This window comes from Acyrthosiphon pisum, chromosome A1 (genome assembly GCF_005508785.2).
Source record: "Acyrthosiphon pisum isolate AL4f chromosome A1, pea_aphid_22Mar2018_4r6ur, whole genome shotgun sequence".
NCBI lineage: Eukaryota > Metazoa > Arthropoda > Insecta > Hemiptera > Aphididae > Acyrthosiphon > Acyrthosiphon pisum.
In genome coordinates, this window is record NC_042494.1 from 76,865,924 (window position 1) to 76,888,145 (window position 22,222).

The window sequence follows — 22,222 nt, forward strand, 5'->3', positions numbered from 1 at the left end:
CCCCCCACCAAAAAAAAACTAAATCTCAACAAACGATAAAAATTGGATTACAACCCAATAGAAACCAACTACAAACGAATGGCATACGATGTAGTTTTTTATCCGATTTAGGATTGTTTTTTACTTAACTGTTTTTTACTCAAATCAGAGTTTTTTATCTAATTTGGATTATTTTTAAACAAGGATTTTTTTATTTAATTTAAATATTTCAACAAAAATGGTTTTTTATTCAAATTAATTTTTTTTCATTCAAATAATACTTTTTTTATCTAATTTGGAACTTTTTATCCGATTTAGATTTGATTTAAAATAAAAACTAAATAAATAAGATAAAAAAGTCTTATATGAATGAAAAAAAAATTAATTTGAATAAAAAACTATTTTTATTGAAAAATTGAAATTAAATAAAAAAATCCTTGTTTATTAATAATCCAAATTAGATAAAAAAAAGTCTACTTTGAATAGAAAAACTGATTTGAATAAAAAACAGTTAAGTAAAAAACAATCCTAAATCGGATAAAATAATCTAAATTGGATAAAAAAGTCTAATAGGAATAAAAAAAATAATTTGAATAAAAGACCATTATTTATTGATATATCTAAATTAAATATAAAATCCTTGTTGAAAAAAAATCCTAAATCGGATTAAAAAAAGTCTTATATGAATAAAAAAAAATTAATTTGAATAAAAAACCATTTTTATTTTAAATTAAACGGGCTCGCGTTATATTTTGGGTTTTAAAACATCCCCTAAACATGTCAGTGTGAGTAGGTACATATTTTTTATAAGTAGGTTTTTAAATTCTTCAAATTATAATATATTATTTGTAATAACTGTTATCCGAAAATACAACGTTTATTAATATTAAAAATTAAACACATCAATACTGAACAACGCAAACGAATCATGTGTGTAATTGTTATTATAATATTCTCCTGCGACCGGTATCTGCTGATAAACTGTTGTCCGTATAGTATGCTACAGATGAGTTACAAGGATGGTGGGGCACAGTACATCTGGGACGATCGACGATTACACTTGACACAGGACTACCCAGCCACAGGACTATAAAAATTTGACCCTGCCAGCGATTAAATGTTGTCCATAGACAAAAAAATATAAACCTAACCTATGTTGTTGTCGGGGTGCTTGCATGCCGCTGTTCACCGAAACAGTCGTCTTTTCGGAACCGTATGTATTCTCGCGTTAGTCATTAGCTATACTCTGAGCCCGCAACACACGCCCACACCAAAAGACCGGTTTTACATATTATTATTATTTATTATTATATACAATATAATATAGGTACAAGTCACAGTCGTTGTGTATTTATACGATGTCGGAAGAAATAAACATTGATGTAAGTAAATACTAAATGCACATTTTATAATAATAATAGGAAGTGACGTTAGTGATTTACACAAACGTAGATTTCTGTTTCCACGATGAAAATGATTCGAAGACTGTCGTGATGTTTTGTATTATTAATTAGACATTTGTATCTTAACAGGTTGCGAAGGGAATATCTTTACCGGATATAAAATGCCGCACAAACGGATTTAGATTAGGGTTGGAACCAGAAATGATTATGCACTCGAAACTGGTAGATGGTAAAAATTACCTTTTAATGAAGTGGAAGGACGTTGAAGAGCCATCTTATGTCAAGGCTTCTGTTGCAAATAAAAAATGCCCAAGTCTTGTTATTGATTTTTACCAAAAACACCTTACATGGTCCAATCTTTAATAGGTAAGTACTAAATCAATTCAACTTGGTAACCGTAGGTTACATTAGTTTGTTTTGTCTATTTTTTTTCTAGTAGTTAGTACTGTTGTACTCCTGTTATAATTTAAAATTCTAATTTGAATTTTGTAATCCTTTATTCGTGATATTTGTGTATAAATGTTTTATTATACATATTTTAATTACTATTTCACTATCCTAACTGAATATATGGTATTAACCGAATACCGGAGAGTCAATATTATTCATACCTCTCCGCCATAAAACTTTTTTTTTATTAATTTATTTTCTTATTTATGTGGACTGCAAATTGTAAAAATACTAAATATTATGTAAAACATTGTTAATTGTATTTTTTTTTTTTTAATAATTATAACAAATAATAAAAGTGATAAGTTATTTTTGATGTATTAAACAAACGGCAGTTCAATTTTTTGGGAAAGCTAATATTGGGCGTCGAAGCTCATTAAAAATTACTGCAAGACCAGAAGCCCAATTATGAGCCAGCCCGACACTGCAGGGTGAGCAAGGTTACCGTCGGCGTATACGGGATACCTAGCTAAAACAACAATTTTTTGGAAGGAATAAAATTGTAAATTTGTACCTATTATGTATAAAAAATAAAAATGTTATTATATAGATTTTGTAAAATGTTTAAATATACAAGTTTGATTATATCATTATATACGTTTAAACGTTTTTGAGTAACCTACTCGAAAAAAACAAATCGATTTTTTCGTATCTTGCGTTTGAGTAAAAAATACCGATTTTCCTCTAATTTTTTCCTGCTTGTTTTTAAAAGTACTGTGTATTTTTTACTTTTAATATCCCAAAGTACCGTAGAGAATACCAGAAACAAACCCATAGTTGAAAATCAAAGCATTTTTTATGCTTCAAAAAGTGATAATAGACAGGAAAAACATATCATTAAATCATTGTAAAATCAATAGGTTTTATTTCGCTTAGAATCTAAAAATTGAAAAACTATGTATAAATCTATAACAACAGCAAAACATTAAGTTTCAAATCTAGGTGTGAAACCTGGGGACTGGGAATGACTCCTGAAGAACTGGTGGTTCGTGTCAATATTTATTATGGAGCAGCGCTTATTGTAGCCATTGATATCGACTGATCCACTTCTGGATATGTTTGAGTAAAATATGGCAAACTATCAGATTGCCCATGCACGTTTTTATGTGGGCCGCCAAGGTGTATAGACATTAAGACATTTGTTTGTGAGGGTAAATCGTAAATGTATTACTTATCATAAAAAAAAATAAAGTTATTTTTAATTAGTTGTTACTGTGGTTATTACTTATTAACGACTAGTGAAATCGTTTCCTCTAAATAACATTATTTAATTTGGCGAATACAGAACAAGAAAACTCTGAACACCGCACGGTTAGCACGGATACGGAAACAGCATAAAATACGTAAAATGTGTAATAACCATATTAAATTAATATTAATAAAATATTTGGTGAATGGTGATAAAACAATGGTATCTTTATTATCTATGGAGAAAACAAATTAAATCGAAACCACAAAATATATTAATGTGTCGAAACTTGGTCCTGGAAACACTGGTATAATATTGGTACCTTCCATTTCTTTGTTATCAATGGAAAATTTGAAAACATCATTGATTATTGATAAACGTAAGAATGCGGCGTTTGTAATTTTGTTTATTTTTGTGTGAAAATTACAAATCTGTAACTGTCTTGTGTTCTACTGTCTAGTAAGTTATATTCTTATACTTGTTTATTCTGTGTAGTAGCGTTATAGTGTGTAGACGTGTAGTTCGTGGGTTCACGTCGGATGTGTTAATAGCCACTTAAAATTCAAATATGAAGCAGAGCAATAATAATAATCCTCATTTGGAAAAATGCAGAAAACTAGTTCGCACGCATCTCGATTTGGTATTTTTGTCAACTGACAACTTGTAGAGTTATATTTCAAATAGGTAATAATGTCTTATTTTGTATTAGCAATTATTCTCGTCTGCATTATTTTGGGCTGATAAAGCAGCCACTTTAAGTCATTTTGATCCAAGAGACATTTATCAACTAGCTAGTTGCATGTTTTTGTTGAAACAATACCAAAGGGCGGTGATGCTGATAAAAAATAAAGGGTTGGATAAAGTAAGAAAAATTAAGTTACAAATAAATAAATAAATGATTTTTTTATATTTTTAAATTTAAATAATTATTATTTTTGTTTTTTTAAGACTGATATGTTATGTTATTACATGGTCTTAAGATGTTTGGTAGAAGCCAAAGACTACACAGAAGCAGCTAACATTATTAATTCTGAAATAAATCCAACATCATGTAATGTATCACTTCAACAACAAGATATGAAGTCTCATGATGGTTTGACTCATTTTAATGTGAGTATATAATTTTAGGTATTTTGTTACTATGCCGCACACCTCTTTTTTTGCAGTTTTTTTCTACTCACGTAATCAGACATACTGAAAATGATGGTGTAGTCAAGATTTGTCGTTCGGACTTAGTTTCAATGTTATAGCCTAATGAAGTTCATGATTTTGCAGTTTTGTGTTGTTAATAGGTGTAGGGAGTGACTATAGTTACTACTTTTCATGGAAGGCGAAGGAGTAACAACTTCTGTTACTTTAACTGGCAAGGTTATGAGAGGTCCGTTGAGTTTTGCGCCTGGACCTGTTGTCTACCCGAAAAAAATTTCAAAATTATTATATCTTATAGTATGGCAGAAAGACAATTAATAGCTGTGTAAAATAAAGCCTTGTGGAATGCTTAAAAATTGAAAATTAGGAAAGTTTATAAGGTTATACCTATAACTTAAAAACCAAGTTCGACTGACAAATTCTGATTGCACTGTGATAAACTTAACTCATTTAAAAACATAAAAAAATTCATATTTGTGATAGGCAGTGGCGTATCCAGAATTTTTTTGGGGGGGATTGAAAATTAATTTTTGACAAATGATTTATTCATAAACATTTTTATATTATTTAACAATTTTTTGGTCGGGGAGGGGGTGTTACAACCCTTAACCTCCTCCACCTTGGATACGACCTTGGTTGTAGGTGTGCTAAACTAGAATGCGTAAGAATTGCAAAATAGCGAACTTTTTTAGGCCATAACTTCAAAACCAAGTCTGGCCACCAAATTCTGATTTAACTAGTATACATTTTTCGTATACTTAATTACAAAAAATGATGAAAAAAAAAATTCCAAATAAAAGATTTTCTGTTAAGTAATGAAATTCCCAATTTTAATTTTAATAACTAAGAATGACAATTTTAAAGAAAGTTATTTTTTAGGTTCAAAGTGCATTATTTTGTATTAAAGGAAAGATATATGAAGCACTAGATAACAGAAATTTTGCTACTGATTGTTATAGAGAAGCTTTGAGAAATGATGTACATTGTTATGATGCATTTCAAGCTCTTATCCAGCATCAAATGTTGACTTCATTTGAAGGTTGGTAGATAATTATAAACTAAATAGGCATTGTATTTATTATTATTTAATAGTTATTAATTTACTTCTAATACAAAATAAAGTTAATGCCTCTTTAGCTGGTGTAATTAACACTACAAATATAGAATATTAGATCTCTATATACATTATATTTTTATTATGTAATAATAAAATAGATAATGTTTTAAATCAGTTATCTAACAAAACAATATTTGACTTGTCTTGACTTGATTTTTATAGTTAGAAAATGTCCCACCAGAATCATCTTTATTTTGAACTCTATATTAGTTAGGTTATTGTTTAAAAAGTTAAACTTTTAAATAAACACGAAAATCTAAAGATGGATTCAATTCTTTAAAGTTGGAGTGTGTCAAGGTGTCAACACCTATAATATATAAGGGTTTAAGTCATATATAATAATTATATTATTTTAAACTGCTTTTAGAACAAATGTTAATTCAGTCATTACCATGGAGTAATCACCCAAATGATTGCATTACAAAACCTTTGTATGAAGTGCTGTTAAAAAAATACCAAGAACCAAAATTAACTGGTCCATTTTCACAATTTGATATACCTGTTGAATTAATAATGGATAATCTGGATATTCAAGAGGCTGAAGCTGAACGACATTATTATGCTTGTGCATACAAAGATTGTTTTCAAATTACTGAAAGTGTTTTAAAACAAGATCCATATCATCCTGAATGTTTACCAATACACATTGCTTGTCTAGTGGAATTGGAAAAATCAAATGGTATGGGATTATAAGTCTACAACTGTTGAATATTAATTTATCCTAATTTTTTTTTTTTTTAGATTTATTTTATTTAGCACACAAATTGGTGGATCTTCAACCAGATCAAGCAATTGCATGGTTTGCTGTTGGATGTTATTATTATCTTATAGGTAATTGCCAATTGGTGAATTATTTATTTGTGAAATGATTAGTTTTAATTTGTATCAAATTATAGGAAAACGAGATCAAAGTAGAAGATATTTAGGAAAAGCTACTAACCTTGATAACACATTTGGACCAGCTTGGTTAGCTTATGGTCATTCATTTGCTGTTGAAAATGAACATGATCAAGCAATGGCAGCTTATTTCAAAGCCTCACAACTTTTAAAAGGGTTAGTATTTATTTTTGATAACAAATACTTACAACAGGTAGAGGCATATGCATTACAATTTTTTATATTTTCAGATGCCATTTGCCTCTTCTGTATATTGGTTTGGAGTGTTCGTTAACAAACAACATTATTATGGCTCAAAAGTATTTGAAAGAAGCTTTGGAAATTGCTCCAAACGATCCATTTGTGTTGCATGAATTAGGAGTTATTGCTTTTCAAAGCCATAGGTATGTTAAATAATTATATATGTATTAATGTGTATATAAAGATGCTACACTGATTTGTATAAACTATAAATTATTTTTAAAATGTACATTGTTTATAACTTATAAGTTAAAACAGTGCTTGTTTGTGATTACCCTGCCACCAAGACCCCGTATAAAATGCATCATTAATCATAATTAAGTATTAAATATTAATTAATACTTATCGGTGTTGGTTTGACTCAGCTACATTGCCATTGCTATGGACCAAATGCTTCTTTATTTATGATGGAACCAAACCTGATAATGTATGGCGGAACAGGATCTTATTGAAAATAGTTAAGCCAAAAATTAGGGTCATGGGTCAGACCAACATTGAAAAAATTACTCATAAATATAATTAATAAACATAATTTATATTAAGTATACAATATATTAAATTTGAATTAATTTTAAAAATACTTACTCTATACTATACATATAATATTAATTATTTATGTTAAAAGTTAACTAGATCAAACTGTTAATTTACTATAGGTACTCCAAATTATAATATGATTTCTGAATAATTTATATTTTACTAAAAGTATAATTTATAGTGTGTACCTATAGTGAATTAAATAAATCACAAAAATTAGCAAATTATCTGAGTTAAGAATTCGTAAAAATGTTTCTTTGTAAATCTAAGATTTGAAAATGTAATACAAGATTCCTCATAAGTTTGTCTACTATTTAAAAAAAAAATGCCTACCAGCAATTCAAATAAAAATTTTATGAGCGTTTAAAATTCATATTTTTACAACATTCGATATTCATTCAATATCTCACGTAACAATTTTCTTATTTTGTTGTAATTGAAAAACGAATGACTGTAAATACTTGAAAATTTCACTGAATATTTATATTAGCATTTTCTATATACGATAACATTTTGAAAATAATTTGACTCTTTTTGAGCTGTTTACGAACATTGTCAGTTTTACATTTTTTTAGTTTTTTTTTCTATAAATATCAATAAAGTTTTATCTGTTGGGCCAAAAAGTGTAAAAATTTAATACAATGCTCCTAATATATTGTTACAATAGCAGTTTAAAAATATTAAAAATACATTGGCACAATTTCTTTTTATAAGCATTTCGTTTTTCTTATACAGTGATAATATTATATCATTGAATTCAAATTTAAAACTATCCATTATACAATGACCCACTTGTAACCTACTGTACAGCAGAGCGACATCCACTTACCCACCTTTTTTTAAATTAAATCTAAATTTTTAAGTAAATGGTTTTTTTTGAAAATGTTGATGTATCTAGATTGAAATTTAAAATTAAAGTACTAAGTAAAGTTAATACTATAATAGTGCTAGAAAAGTCTTAGAAAAAACTATAATATAGATAAAATGTATAGATTTAGTCTACTACTTATTATACAGTTTTACTAACTTTAAAATGTTAATAAATCAATATTATTGAATTTTGAAATCTTCATAGACCTTTTTAAAATCCACAGTACTCCATGTTAAATAACATAAAAATTAGTAGCTTTTTATTAAATTGTTGTTACTAAAAGTGAAAAAAAAATAAAAGGTTTAACTAAAAAGGTAATCCTTATTTGAACCTAGTCTGATTGCAATAAGACACTTCTTAAAAATTTAAAAAATCTTGAGTAGTTTCAGTATGAGTTTTTTAATTGTACTTTGAAATCCCTAAAATTAGAATTTGAATAAATGCTGTTGATTAAAAATTTACTTGCTTTAAATGCTTAACAGGAAAGTTTAAATTAAATAAAAGTTTATTAATTACGACGGAAAACAAAAATAAAATACTTCTCAACCTAACCTAACCCATGTTCCTATAGGAGGTGGGACGGGGTTTTAATCAAAAAAATATTGTGTGATTAAACATATTGGAAATTATAGTCTAAACATGTTCACTTATTTATTTCAATATTTTATAATTGTGCTAATAATCAAAATATAGTTTTAACCTTTTACTAAACATGCTCAAACATCACTCTCAAATTATTATACTTGCTCAAACGGTTACTCGAGATGATAATAGTTGATAGGTAATTTATAAAATCCCATTTATGACTGTATGGTTATTGTATATAATTAATAATAAAAGAAATAGTTGTCCAGAGGTTCCTTCTTCACATGAACGAGAATGAGTATAGAGGGTGAAAATTTCAATCACTCACTTTTTGATTCAATTCTCATTTGTTTATTTTAATATATAAATGGTATACATTGAATTATACCTGAAGACAATCAGCCGTATTTATATCCTATCAATGTCTAGGTATTTTGACCGCCGAGCACCAGTGCAGTGTTAAGGTATAATGCCACCGGGAGCACACATATTTTTCCGCCTCTAACCCTCCTTCTACCCATCACAATACTGACAGTTAAAAAAAAAAATAAACCTTTGTAAATGAAATGTACATATACAATGAAGATACTTAATGCCCGTATTGCAATCGTTTAAACGACCGAATTCGGCTGGTAAAATCAGTGGGTTAGGCTTAACCGTGGTTTAAACTATGATTGTAAAACAGGCCCTTAGTTACATTGCTCTTAGGATGAAATATTAGTGTTGAGCGTAGGTTTTTAGAATTTATATAATTCAATTATTATAATATATAATTCAATTACATACTTACAACGTAATCGATAATTAAATCAATCATATAAAATATAATTTATGTTTAGTTTTGTGGCTATGAACTACAAAATATACAATTTTTATGTGTAGAAAACAAATGATAATTTCGAAAAAAATTCCAGTATAACCGTATACAGTAGAGAAAATCTATAGAGTATAGGATTATGAATGACACTTTTACTTACATTTTACTACCAGAAAATGGAGTCAATGGTACAGAAATAAAATAACATCAATAAATCATTGTAATACCAAAATATCCAAGGCGGTTGCTTAGAATTTAAAATTGTTCATATTTTAATAACAACTTTGGTTTTTTTATATTCTGGAGACCTAATTTCACTCTTTTTAAAAACATGGTGATGATTGTAACTTGTAGAGTGTTAACAAACTGTCCACAAACTACGATATAGAACAATATAGTAAGTACTGACTAGTGACTACTGAGTATCTATTGTATTTCTGTATTTCTGTATAATAATAATAATAATCAGGGTTGGGATTGTATAGCACTTATAATTGCATAAATAACATTAAATATGGCAAAATATGCAATAAAACAACAAATTATTCAAAAATAGTTGGTATGAAATTAATTATGAGAACTTTTTGAAGTTAATAGTGAATATTGCTGATAGTCGACACACATTATTACCTGCCCCTCAATAACGACAATATATATCCTCATCCATAGACTCCATACTGCACGTATTGTATTTATGCTAATCTAGCTCATTTATATTCTTTATATATGTTATAAGTATATAAAAGTTTAATTAATATTAATAGTATTTTTTATAATTCTTAATTTATTGGGTGCCATAAAATGGAAAAGGTTTTAATAATCTATCAACTAGGTGAATGAATTCTGCCTATTATTTATTTTAAAATGTTGACACCAGGGCAAATGCCCCACTATGCTCCCCATTAAACATGCCTAGCACCCTCTAAAGCAATTCCTTAGAAACTCCTATGCTTTTAGGATTTAAATATTTTCAGATTAAGATGTAATTTATTCATTTGAAGTGATCAGAATAAAAAACAATAGCAACAATAATTACCATTGTATTATTTTATAAGACTTAACCAAATTGTACTTGTTAAGTTTACATTAGTATTTTATATTGTTACTATTAATTGTACTCTATTTTCAAGGTATAAAGAAGCTGAATTAAGATTCCTTGAAGCACTTGAAAGAATTAAACAAATTAAACAACCTATAATAGCTAATAAATGGGAATCACTTTTCAACAATTTGGGACACGTATATCGAAAGATGAAAAACTATGATAAAGCCCTTGAGTATCATAAACAGGTAAGAACCCTCACACACAAAAATAACTTGTAAATTGTTGCACATATTAATTTAAACTTTGATTGTTTTTAAGGCTTTAGTTATATCTCCCATGAACACATCTACATTAACATGTATTGGATTTGTTCAGTCACTCAATAATAATTTTAGAGATGCTGTGGATACATTTCATAAGGCTTTGGGCCAAAAGCGGGAAGATACATTTAGTAGTACCATGTTAACATGCGTTTTGGAAATATGCATTGAAGATCCTCCTTTATTTAATGATTATTCAGATGAGGCGACAGAATCATTAAAACTTGAACTAAGCAAAAAATTACCGAAAACAAATAGATTGTTAAAAATGAATGATGATAATGACGTCGTACTACCATTCAGAAATCCTAATTTAAGACTCTGGAACAGAAGATTAAAAAAGAAAACTGAAGATACAAGTAGTAACGATCCTTTAGACGATATCAGTAGTAACAATCCTACAGAAGATATCAGTAGTAACAAAATTACTGAAGATACCAGTAGTAATACTAATATAGGTGATACCAGTTGTAATACCGTAGGAGATACTAGTAGTAGTGCAATGGTTATAGATTCAAGTTCAGCTGCTGATAATTCTAGCATTAATATGGACTTATCAACAAATATGTCTGGAAATTCAGATAGTTCTAAGTAATACTAATAGGGTCATTAAAAAAACATTGACATTTTTTATATCTTACCTAATAAATACTGAATTTTAAATTATAGATATTTATCTACCAAATATTTTATATTACAAAAATAAATATAGTTATAATTTTGATTACTGTTTGATGTATTTTGTATTATACAATAAATATAAATTAATATTTAGACCAATAATTAATATAGAATTTAAAATATTATATAAAAGTAATATTAGTTTCACAAAAAACATTTTGGTTTTGTCCAAATTACGAATTTATAGTAATACCTACCCGGTATTAAAGCCATGTTGAAATAACTATGACTACTATATCTTAATACCTTATTAAAGTTTATTAAGAATAAAACCTAATTACTAAATAGGTAAACATAAAATTCTTTGGGGTATGGTATAAATAGATTAAGCAAAAAAAAACTAGTTTTTAGGAAGATTAAACAAAACATCGTAAAATTGTTAACAATTATGTACCAACTTTCATGTCAACTACTAAGTAGAACTTTAAAATCAATTCTTCATTATTTTTAAGCAACTTGAGATGACTGGATTTTTATTTTATATGACTTACGACTAGGCAAATTATTACTAAACTTTATTTAAGATATTAAGACCAATTTAAAATTTCTGTCAGATTCTCAACTACACATACGTGTTTTGTACACAATATTGTGACTTAAAATGTTTAGACAAGTACAAATTTCACCGATGTTGTGACTTACGTGATCTGTACCAGGAAAATGAAAAATTTTTGATTCCAATAACACTAAGCAAAAAATGCCAATACGCCAAAGAATTACTCCAGAGGGCAGAGGAATCCCTTTTATGTAACACTATTTAGGTGTAAAAAAAATGTATTATCTTGGATGTTATCAGACTAGATAATTTTATTATAGCAGATATAAAACTGATGATGGAAAGGGTTAAGAAAAAACACTTTAGATTATAGTAAAAATAAATAATTATATTTCACAAAATTATATAAAGATATCATGCATTTTATAGTTTTTGTAATTAAATACAAACTTCAAGAATAACATTAATGTAACAAATAAAAAGCACTGTTGTTAGTGAAAACCCCAGTAATAATAATCTTTTTGTTTGCCCATCATAAAAAAAAAAAAAATAAAGAACACTAATTAAATAAATATTTTAACAAAATTGTACTCTTAATACATAATAATAAATTCTCAAAACATAACAATAAAAAAAGTAAGGAAGTGATTAATTTTCATATTCATTGCTCCACTTCAAACCTATAAAAATTTTTTTTTAATTAATTAAATGCAAATTAAATAACATGAAAACTCCAAACTTACTGAGGCGTAGGTGAAGAAAAACTGTTGTTATTGGGAGATGTAAATCTTGGTGGTGAACTTATGCTAGTTGGAGTGTGTTTAGAATTTCGCATTAACGGACGATGTGTACTTAATGTAGTACTTGTATGTTTCCAATTCCAACAACCACGGCAATAGTAACGATAGCACAACTGATCTCTACAGAAGTAAGGTCCAAGTTGAATGTTACAAACACTGCAAGCACTATCTTCCAAGTATGGATCAACCTGAATCTAAAGTAATAATTAATACCCAATTAGAGTAAAAGTATGTTTAACTTACCACTTTACAAAACTTAGGAGTTTTAACTTCTACAAATGATGCAGCCACAGCTTTTGTATAGGATTGGTAAGTACTAAAGGTAACTCTGCCTGAACCAATTGGATACTTATATTTGTCTGTATCAATTCCTATAAAACAAAATAAAAAAAGTAATAAAATGTCATGCTTTAGTACAATTCACATATTATATATACCTGCATATGAAACATTGCCAAACAAATCATCCATAATTCTAAATAATCCTTGTGCATTCATCATTCCATGCAATGCACCCACAAATACAGTCCTCGTAGGATCTAACTTTTGAGAAGGATGTTTGACACAATTACTGTCATTTATAAGCCATGGAATTACTTGCACTTCTTTGCCTTTCATTTTTCGCGAAGAAATTTTGAAATAATAGTTCCCATTTGATCCTTTAGTACTAGACTCCAACAACTGTTTCACCATTTGATCAGATTGCATTATTACATAAACATAACCTTTCGGCTGATTTATGTTAGTTGATGTGCCTGGCCATTCAATTTTAACAGATCCAAATTGACCAAAAGCCATGCTCAATGCATCTTCTGTTATGTCCCATGGTACGCCTCCCAAAAATACTTTGCATGAATAATTCGGAGAGCTATGTACAATTTTAGGAAGTTGACCACTCCAAGTAAATACGGGGTCCTTATGCAAGCCACCTAGAATAAAAGCACATTTAATAAAATATCAATTTATACACAATCTACAGACACGAAAACTTTGAATACAATATATATAGAATGAAGAATGATACTTACTGAACGAATTGCGATTCAAAGTTCGATTTTCAATTTGGTTATTATTGCTATCATTTTTTGGTCTTGTAGGGGACCAAAATGGAGGTGGAGATCTCTTCTCATAAACAGGTGACTGACCAGCGGCTGGGGAACCATATCGGGTGGGATATTGACTTTGGTTAGCCAATAATGTGCTCAGTAAATTTTGAGTTTGATGATGTATATTATCACCAGCAGACAATCTCCCACTCGATATGCGTTGCATATTAGCTAAGTCTTGTTCAGTCAATGGAGATGAACCATAAGGATTAATATTAACTTGATTCTAAAAATAGAAAAATAATTTTTTAGAATAAAATAAGTACTTAGGCAGTAAAAATATTATATACATACTATAATATCAGATACAGCTTCCGGGCTGTTGGAAATCTCCGAATCATCGGGAGTATTAGATCTAGATCCAATCGTAAGATGCGAAATAAGAGGATCGCTACCATCACTAAATGTAGGCGAAATGCGATACTGTTGTTGCGGGATTTGATAACCGCCGTAAGACGCAAACGATAAATCCAATTTTGGTCGGCGCAGATTTTTACGACCGATGTCACAGGCTTCCTCAGTTTGACTAACACTTCCAAAATCGGTCATATTTGACACACTTCTATCCGCGAGATACGGCAAATGAAGAGAGTTGCGTCTTAAATTTGCTAACTGCTCCTACAAAAAAAAATACGAACGTTTTAATAAATTGATTTCAAATACCTACTAATTTACTTGCATAAAAAAAAACAATTTATTATTTATTAAACATAAAACGAATTAATGCATAGCAACGATTATTGTTAATATCAGTGCCAGAGATAAATGAAAATAAGTTTGCCATAGATAGAATATAATAAAATTATTGGCTGTTATAAGAGTAAAAAGTATTGAACTCACCTGAGCTGTATATTGGCGTGTTGAATAATTAGGAACAGATTGCCGACCAATCATTGAACTGCGCGGGATACTCAAAGAAAAATACTCTGAAGAGTTCAACGATTCGCCTAGAAATAAAAAAAAAAACAATGCAATAGAAATAAAAATAGTAAAAACATTTAGGTACTTACCAGAATTATTTCTAGATGGACTTAGGCTTTGATCAGGTGAAGAAAAGAAACTATTGTAGTCTCTAGTGTTTCTATCTTGACCCACGGAAGGAGAAGTAACTTCCGGCACGTCTTGGTTTTGAAAAATTGATCCCTAAAATTTAAATAAAAAATTATTATTATTGAAAAATTAAAATTTTTTTAATAACGTATAAAAAAAAAACTAAAAAAAAAAAATATTAATGACTTACCCTTCTGAATGTAGACATGTTTGAAAGTTAAGTAGTAGAATAGTAGTTTGAAAAATTAGAGATTTAAGAATGGATATGGAAATAAAGGAGATTGAAATAAAACCTAATTACAAACAATTAAAAACCGCGGATCTTACAGCAGTAAGACGTACTCGACACTCGGCGACGAACTAACTTGACTTTCTCGCGGGCTCGGTCTATTCGAACTAGTTAGTTACTGCGCATCAGTCGTGCGCATCGCTTTGAGCGGCAGCCTCTGATTGGTTGTCGATATGACAGACTGGCGAATCAAAAGGCATTACGGAGTACAATACACCTCTTTAATCTTTTTATAGGACTGTGCAACACCTCTTGGAAATCACACGTACCTATTTTATTTTCTAAAATATATTATATTCTATTTTTAATAAAAATATTATATTTTTCATATCGTATAGGTTAGGTATATTTTTAATATATCATCGTACACAATTTTCCCTTCTATATTTTACAACAAAGACAGAGATTGCCCGAAGATTGGTATTATCTATAGGTTCCTATATAATATTAAATGTGTTCGTAGGTACTTACCTACAGGAGTTAAAGTGAAGAGGGACGCAGGGGGACTCGGTCCCCCTACCGCGGACGGCGGTTTGAAAGCATCCCCTTTAACAAATTAAGATTTTATACATTAGACATTATACATAAAATACTATGGAGACTTTGGTCCCCTTTGGAATTTTTTCCCATTTTAAGCCTTGCTTACCTACTACTTATATACTTACATCGCCACATCGCGGCATCTCGTATATTTGATTTAAAATTGTAATTAAAACAATAATTCAATAACTGCAAACATTATTATATCGCGGTGGCTATGGACGTTTCACTGTATATAAATATTTTACTTCCGTACTTACATATATTTTACAAATTACATATAGGTATATATATGTATAAATTTATAGAATGTAGATGCTTACAATGCAAAAAGCTAACAGATAGTGGCGAATCTAGAATTTTTTTTTGCGGGGGGGAGCATTGACTTTTTCAAGTTTTAGGACACAAATATTTAAAAACGGCCCAATTTACTAACCTAAATGCTAGGCCAAGGAGGGGCTGGCCCCTCTGACCCCCCCCCCCATAGGCGCAAATAGGGAGGGGGCTTAGGGGGTATTAGCACCCTCTAATAATTTATGTGTATATGTGTCAAAACTTCTCCTTACAACAACAAAAAAAACCAAAAACAGTTTATCATCAGACATGAGGGTATCAGAGTATAATGAATGAGTATAATCTAATAGATCTAAAATAGAGTATAATCTATTTAGATTATTTTACAATGTCTCTACTAAACCCGGTCGTTGTTAAAAATGGAAACTGAAAATGTCCGTAAAGAGCTCAAAATAAGTCAAAATATTTGGAAAATGTTATGGTGTATAGAAAATGTTAATATAAACATTCAGTAAAAATTGCATGTACCTACGATCATTTGTTTAAGAGTTGCACCAAAAACCAAAATCAATTTTTTCGAAAACAGATATTGCGTAAAAATTCCCATTTTTCCTTAATTTTCACGGCGCTTTTGAAAACTACTGGGAAATTTTTACTTTTGACCCCCCAAAGTACCAACTAGATTAACTTTCCTATCTGAAAAGATACTGTTAAAGAAATTCTAAGCATTTTTACTGTCCTGAAAGGTGATGACAGACACTAAAATAAAAAAATAAAATAAAAAAATATAAAAAAAATATAAAAAAAAAAAAAAAAACACACACATCACTGTAAAATCAATACATTCATCGTTTCACTCAGAACCTAAAAGTGTCTTCTCAAACTGGCTCATTAAGTTCTTGTTGTAGGTATATTCTTTAACTATAATGCTATAGGTATACCTACGTTTGGCGATTTATTTTAACAGTCAACAAGTTTACCTTGTCGACCTCTTTTAATTTCTACAGACATACCTATTATAATGCTATGTTATTACAAATAAAATATATATAATATAACTTAATATTTATTTTACTTTAAGTTTATAAACTTGTTAGATTGATAGACACCAGTAGATCATTATAATTATAATTATATCCAATCATAATAACATTTTATTTTCTGTAACCTGCATATTATAATATTGGCAACTATACAAATAATTCGATTTCCGTTTACGGTAACATATTCCCTGTGTAAGCTCATCCTTAAAACGTGAATTTTTAAAAATAATGTATATGTGTAACTCCTATAGGTACATTGTGGTATGAAGGCACCATAATATGACAGTTTAAAGTATCTTTAGATAGGTACCTATCATAGTTTTGGCTGTATATGGTTGATTAATCAGTCTGCAACAAAGACATCTTCTTTTTATTGTGTAGATTGTGGGTATAATTAATCATGATTACTTTATAACAGCATCTAGAATCACCAAAATTAATCTACGCAATTTTTAGATATTATTAAATATAAATTTCAAGTTTCATGAAAGATTGGTCCAGTGGTTTCGGAGGAGATAGCAATAACCTTTTAGCATTTTATTTTATAAATTGAATATATCTGCAGCATAGGGACATGCGTATTCTTCTTCATATGCGTTATTGACAGATAAATATAATAATTAATTATAAAATTCTTTGTTTATACTATTATACTTTTTACTTTTAACTAAACTTTTATGATAGTTGACAAAAATTAATACTATACATACCTAATACTATAAATTATAAATAATTATAACCATTATAACCAATAACCATTGTAATAGTATCAGTCAATTAATATTTAAAAAAAAGAATAGTTAGTAACAACGATTGCGTACTTAACTATAGTAACTACTTTACTCCTACTAAAGGTAGGTAGTTGACCAACAATATGTATAATTTACGGCCCTTTAAGTATGCAATTTAAATACATTTAAATACATGAAAATAATTTATGATTGGAGTTTATACAATAATACTTTGCATCAAATAGCAAATACGTAAAATGGTCATACTGATTATGACTTTTGATAGTATTATCAGTATTTTTATTTCATTTTTACCCGTGTACCTCTCCCCGCCAATCATGGAAAATGGACCAGTTTCTTGTTTACCAACAACCCCGAAAATGTCGAAAGCGAAGAAAGTCATCGAAGAAGCACTAGAAAATCAAAATCCAGAGTTGGATTTAGCGGACAAGGGGGTAGTCTCCTTCGAGGAGATGCCAGGACTCAGTAAGTCTACTAAATTTAAACATTTCCTTTTATGGAAACTTGTTTCTTATTTACAATCGCCTTATAAGGACATCTCTATCATTCTCCACAATGTTCACAGATTATTATTTTTATAAGTACACCACTAGGTAGGTCTTTAAACAGAATTATAACTATCCAAAATTGAATGTATTAAAAAAATATAATATAATATGTTAAATCTAAAAATATTATTTATTCATAATTGTATTCTAAAAGGTAAAAAATGCATTGATAAGGGGGACAACTAAATCACTAAATCTGCATTCTCCATTTTTGAAAAAAAAGTTTTTATAATTCATACAAATGATTATTTTTTTAAATTTGATATTGTTAAAATCTTAAATGTTTAATAACATACCCACCTGCCATCATTTATTTATTAAATGTTTGCCTATCGGCCAGCGGTGGTCAGATGATTTTTGTTATGAGGAGGGATGGTGCTGATTTATAATAATATTTATAATAACATAGGTAATTAAGGTGAGAGTATACGAGCTATAATTAATATAATAACATAGGTGGTAAGGGATGACACTAGGGGGAGTGAAAGACCGTCACAATAATCTATATATATAATAACCAAATTATAAATATATGGGTCGCTAGACAGTGGGACTAATCGAGCATAATAATATAATAAACCACATTTAAAACCACAAGCCAAGTATCTAACGGCAGGGTATGGGGGCTTGCTCTTCACATAAGTAGATAAATGTGCATTATAGTCAAAACCAGAAAACAGGATGTGAGTGCAACAGATAATTGATAGTTCGTGGAATCATCATTATGATTAGGTTCACACGCAGTACACAGGACCGGTGTCCTGTGTACTGGATAACATGACGACACATTATGGATAAGTCAATGGACCAGGGGATAGGTAGGAGAGCCTGGGCCCTTATAAAAGCAGACCGGAGGTGGCCTGTATTCAGACGTGTTTTCTCCACTGCACTTCGAGCACCTTCACGACACTGTGTAATAATTTCATTATTTGGACTTAGTCAAATTTATTGAAGAATATTTTAATAAACCACATAGTAATATTTCACCTGTCTACAAATTTATTTATCAACTACCATATCATCATCTTCATCATCAACAAAACGGTCTTGCTTCCTGCAAAAATCATAATATTTCTCGTAGTCACCTGGCTATCAGAATATTACTCTGACCACTCCAAGCTACGAGAATATTACATATCCCTTGTTTGACTGCCCTTGATATGGGCTGGTTATAACTGTGTAAATAATATGAATCATAATGGATAAATAATAACTAAAATATTTGATAAAACTGTACAAGTCATACTATCTTCAATACAAGTAGCTATAGTGAAAATATTGTTGTAATTAAGTAAAATGAATAACCATTTTGTCAGTGGGGCTAACATTATTAACATCAATGTGAGTGGGGGGCTTCGATCCTACAAAACTAAAGAAGAGGGCTAGCTCCTCAAGCCCCACATTTCTGCCAATGGAATACCTACTATTCATACTCAAATAAATAATTTAGAATGCATGTTCCATTGTTCCTATCCTATCCTATCAGGGTCCCTCCTGGCTATTGAACCTGGTTCTATAAGGGCCTATTGAAATGTATTTGTTATTTTTGAAATTTTTATAGGAATACTTATTTTGTACGCATAATAATTTTGTTATTTTAAGCTGTTGGTTAACTATTTATTACCCCGAAATTGTATTGCTTTTACTGGGTTGTATATTTTTAGAAGTTTTGTGTAGGGCCCTCAAAAACATTTAATAAAGGAGCCCAACATATGATGGGAGGTGGGGGGGGGGCTGGTTCCTATTTCAAAACCCAGATTAAAAATATTTTTTTTTATATCTAATAATAATTTTTTTTGTTCGATTTCAGTTGATATGCATAATATTACTCGTATTACATTAAGTCACAATAAAATACAAAGTAAGTACAGTTAATTGCTTAATTTAATTTATATGCCTAACTGAAACTGCTGATAAAGATAAAACTAGATTTACATTTTACAGCCTTTAAAGTCTATTGAATGTTATAATTTATAAGTTATAACAGTAAACAAGATTTTATTTTATTAACTTTAATATTAGACATTAATTAGTAAAATGTTAGCATTTGCTGTGTACAGCCAAAGCACACTCTCAAGAATATGATTTACAAAAATTATTGTTTAAAATGTTCATATAAAACATTATTTTTAATTGGTAAATATTAATTTCTAGAAGTACCACCCGGAATTGCAAATTTAACACAGTTAGAGATGTTAAATTTATTTAACAATCATATTGAAGAATTACCAGTTTCTCTTTCGTCCATGCCAAAATTACGTATATTAAATGTTGGGTAAGTTTAAATGATCCATTTACAATAAAACTTTGTTAAACCTTAAACGTGATATAATAGTTATATTAACTATTGTTTTTCTAGAATGAATCGTTTGGACTCATTACCACGAGGTTTTGGAGCGTTTGCAGTTCTTGAAGTATTGGATTTAACATATAATAATTTAAGTGAAACCAGTTTGCCAGGAAATTTTTTCATGTTGGGTAATCATATACTAGTAAAATTATATAAATTCTTAAATTAAGAATAAAAAAAAATATATTTCTTATTTTTTAGAAACTTTACGTGCATTATACTTGGGCGATAATGATTTTGAGACTATACCACCTGAAATTGGACAGTTAAAAAATCTACAGATTGTAAGTTTAATACTCTGTAAATATTACATTTAACATGTCTTTATTTTATCTTTAGTAGCATCCTTAAATTTCTTTAAATATAATTTTGAATAACATTTTCTTTTGTAGCTATGAAAATATTTTCGTAAAAATTTTTACCCATTTATATATTTCAATGTTTTCTTTTTTGTAGCTTGTTTTACGAGAAAATGATTTAATTGACATACCAAAAGAGATTGGTTATCTACCCAGATTACGTGAGTTACACATTCAAGCTAATCGACTTACAGTTTTACCACCAGAATTGGGTAATTTAGATTTATTTGGAAATAAATCTGTATTGAGAATGGATTTTAATCCTTGGGTTGCTCCAATTGCTGACCAACTTCAAGTTGGAGTATCTCATGTAATTGATTATATAAGATCGGAAACCTACAGATAGTAAGTATTTAAATATATGGAAAAAAACAACTAAGAAATAAAAAAACCAAAACTATATTAAAGACATTAAAATATTAAATTAAATATATAATGATGTGTGTATATATGTATACTTTAAAATTTAAAAATATTATGGAAATAGTGTACAAAAAATTTATTATATGATTTGAAGGTTGGTCATTCAATAATTATTAATTTATCACCTAATTTAAACACAATTTACGCTTTTTGGAAAGGTATCTTATTATTTGTACATAATTGTATTGTGAAATATTATTTTATTATAACAACATATATTACTATTATTTAATGTTTTAATGTTTGAATTAATTATTTAAGTCGAGTTGGGAGTAGTTTTTGTTTTTTCTCTAGAATTTTCTAGGGATCCATTTAAAGTATTTTTGTAACATAATATTAGTTAAGAAGACGTTACACGGCCATTTGTTGTCTTTTTCTTACAACTTACAAGTGCGTAACATGGCAAATTTATGCTCAGGAGAACGTGTTTAGCTCCGTTGGTTTAAAAATTTGAATGAACCTAACTTTTAGGAAATTTGATTGTAAGTACATTATCTGTGTTTGTATATGGGTTTTTTACGATAGTTCAATTTTTTAGTAAGTTATGAGTATATATTACAGCGTAAATTAAAATTGCTCATACCTTTCTTAATAACTGAATTATCGTAGAAAACCCGCATGCAAACACAGATAATGTACGAATCGCGGAAAAAAGCCCAAAAAAAATAAACACACCAAGAAAGCCCAGAAATATAAATATAAATGTGAACACATGCATACTCTACTCCTAATGACCTAATTAGTAATTACCATATATCTATAACAAAATATATTATATATTATATATTATAATTAAAATAATAATTAATTGTTAAGAGGACGTGATACCTGCATGTGTTGTTTCCGTCTTACATAGTGCGTAACATAGCAAATTGTACGCTAAGCAGAACAC

The 22,222-nt window shown here is 28.9% G+C and overlaps 4 protein-coding genes across 4 annotated transcripts in view; 3 read left to right on the forward strand and 1 right to left on the reverse strand.

Annotated features, from left to right (window-relative positions):
• Positions 1 to 878: 878 nt before the first annotated feature.
• Positions 879 to 2,425, forward strand: LOC100569483 (chromobox protein homolog 3). Its single transcript, XM_003243293.4, has 3 exons — positions 879 to 1,192; positions 1,307 to 1,361; positions 1,512 to 2,425. The coding sequence occupies exons 1-3, from the start codon at positions 1,155 to 1,157 to the stop codon at positions 1,743 to 1,745; spliced, it is 327 nt and encodes a 108-aa protein (XP_003243341.1). The 5' UTR covers positions 879 to 1,154; the 3' UTR covers positions 1,746 to 2,425.
• Positions 2,426 to 2,774: 349 nt separating this feature from the next.
• Positions 2,775 to 11,434, forward strand: LOC100164425 (cell division cycle protein 16 homolog). The gene is made up of 10 exons (XM_001950947.4): positions 2,775 to 3,661; positions 3,731 to 3,883; positions 3,970 to 4,131; positions 5,050 to 5,209; positions 5,655 to 5,966; positions 6,029 to 6,118; positions 6,184 to 6,340; positions 6,415 to 6,567; positions 10,365 to 10,524; positions 10,598 to 11,434. The coding sequence occupies exons 1-10, from the start codon at positions 3,590 to 3,592 to the stop codon at positions 11,192 to 11,194; spliced, it is 2,016 nt and encodes a 671-aa protein (XP_001950982.1). The 5' UTR covers positions 2,775 to 3,589; the 3' UTR covers positions 11,195 to 11,434.
• A 961-nt stretch (positions 11,435 to 12,395) lies between these two features.
• On the reverse strand, positions 12,396 to 15,106 carry LOC100165801 (cytoplasmic polyadenylation element-binding protein 1). The gene is made up of 9 exons (XM_003243292.4): positions 14,923 to 15,106; positions 14,693 to 14,825; positions 14,523 to 14,629; positions 13,977 to 14,300; positions 13,605 to 13,908; positions 13,014 to 13,505; positions 12,820 to 12,947; positions 12,520 to 12,770; positions 12,396 to 12,456 (listed from the first exon to the last, which is right to left on the reverse strand). Exons 1-9 carry the CDS (start codon positions 14,938 to 14,940, stop codon positions 12,438 to 12,440), a joined length of 1,776 nt encoding a protein of 591 aa, XP_003243340.1. The 5' UTR covers positions 14,941 to 15,106; the 3' UTR covers positions 12,396 to 12,437.
• A 2,818-nt stretch (positions 15,107 to 17,924) lies between these two features.
• The window catches only part of LOC100162342 (ras suppressor protein 1), a 5,979-nt gene continuing 1,681 nt past the window's right edge, over positions 17,925 to 22,222 (forward strand). Inside the window, exons 1-6 of the mRNA XM_001950988.5 lie at positions 17,925 to 18,115; positions 20,009 to 20,059; positions 20,353 to 20,473; positions 20,558 to 20,676; positions 20,750 to 20,832; positions 21,005 to 21,252. Coding sequence (XP_001951023.1) covers positions 17,968 to 18,115; positions 20,009 to 20,059; positions 20,353 to 20,473; positions 20,558 to 20,676; positions 20,750 to 20,832; positions 21,005 to 21,252 — 770 coding nt within the window. The 5' untranslated portion in view covers positions 17,925 to 17,967. The remainder of the gene's footprint in view (positions 18,116 to 20,008; positions 20,060 to 20,352; positions 20,474 to 20,557; positions 20,677 to 20,749; positions 20,833 to 21,004; positions 21,253 to 22,222) is intronic.

What these genes read in the sequence shown, in the direction of transcription:
- LOC100569483 (XM_003243293.4), top strand. Translation starts at nt 1,155, where the DNA reads ATGCCGCTGTTCACCGAAACAGTCGTCTTTTCGGAACC. An exon ending in ACAGTCGTCTTTTCGGAACC is followed by an intron (nt 1,193 to 1,306) that starts GTATGTATTCTC and finishes AATATAATATAG; the next exon opens with GTACAAGTCACAGTCGTTGT. An exon ending in CGGAAGAAATAAACATTGAT is followed by an intron (nt 1,362 to 1,511) that starts GTAAGTAAATAC and finishes GTATCTTAACAG; the next exon opens with GTTGCGAAGGGAATATCTTT.
- LOC100164425 (XM_001950947.4), top strand. Translation starts at nt 3,590, where the DNA reads ATGAAGCAGAGCAATAATAATAATCCTCATTTGGAAAAATGCAGAAAA. An exon ending in AATGTTGACTTCATTTGAAG is followed by an intron (nt 5,210 to 5,654) that starts GTTGGTAGATAA and finishes AACTGCTTTTAG; the next exon opens with AACAAATGTTAATTCAGTCA. An exon ending in ATGTTATTATTATCTTATAG is followed by an intron (nt 6,119 to 6,183) that starts GTAATTGCCAAT and finishes ATCAAATTATAG; the next exon opens with GAAAACGAGATCAAAGTAGA.
- LOC100165801 (XM_003243292.4), bottom strand. An exon ending in TCCATCTAGAAATAATTCTG is followed by an intron (nt 14,630 to 14,692) that starts GTAAGTACCTAA and finishes TTTTATTTCTAG; the next exon opens with GCGAATCGTTGAACTCTTCA. An exon ending in TTTGAATCGCAATTCGTTCA is followed by an intron (nt 13,506 to 13,604) that starts GTAAGTATCATT and finishes CTTTTATTCTAG; the next exon opens with GTGGCTTGCATAAGGACCCC.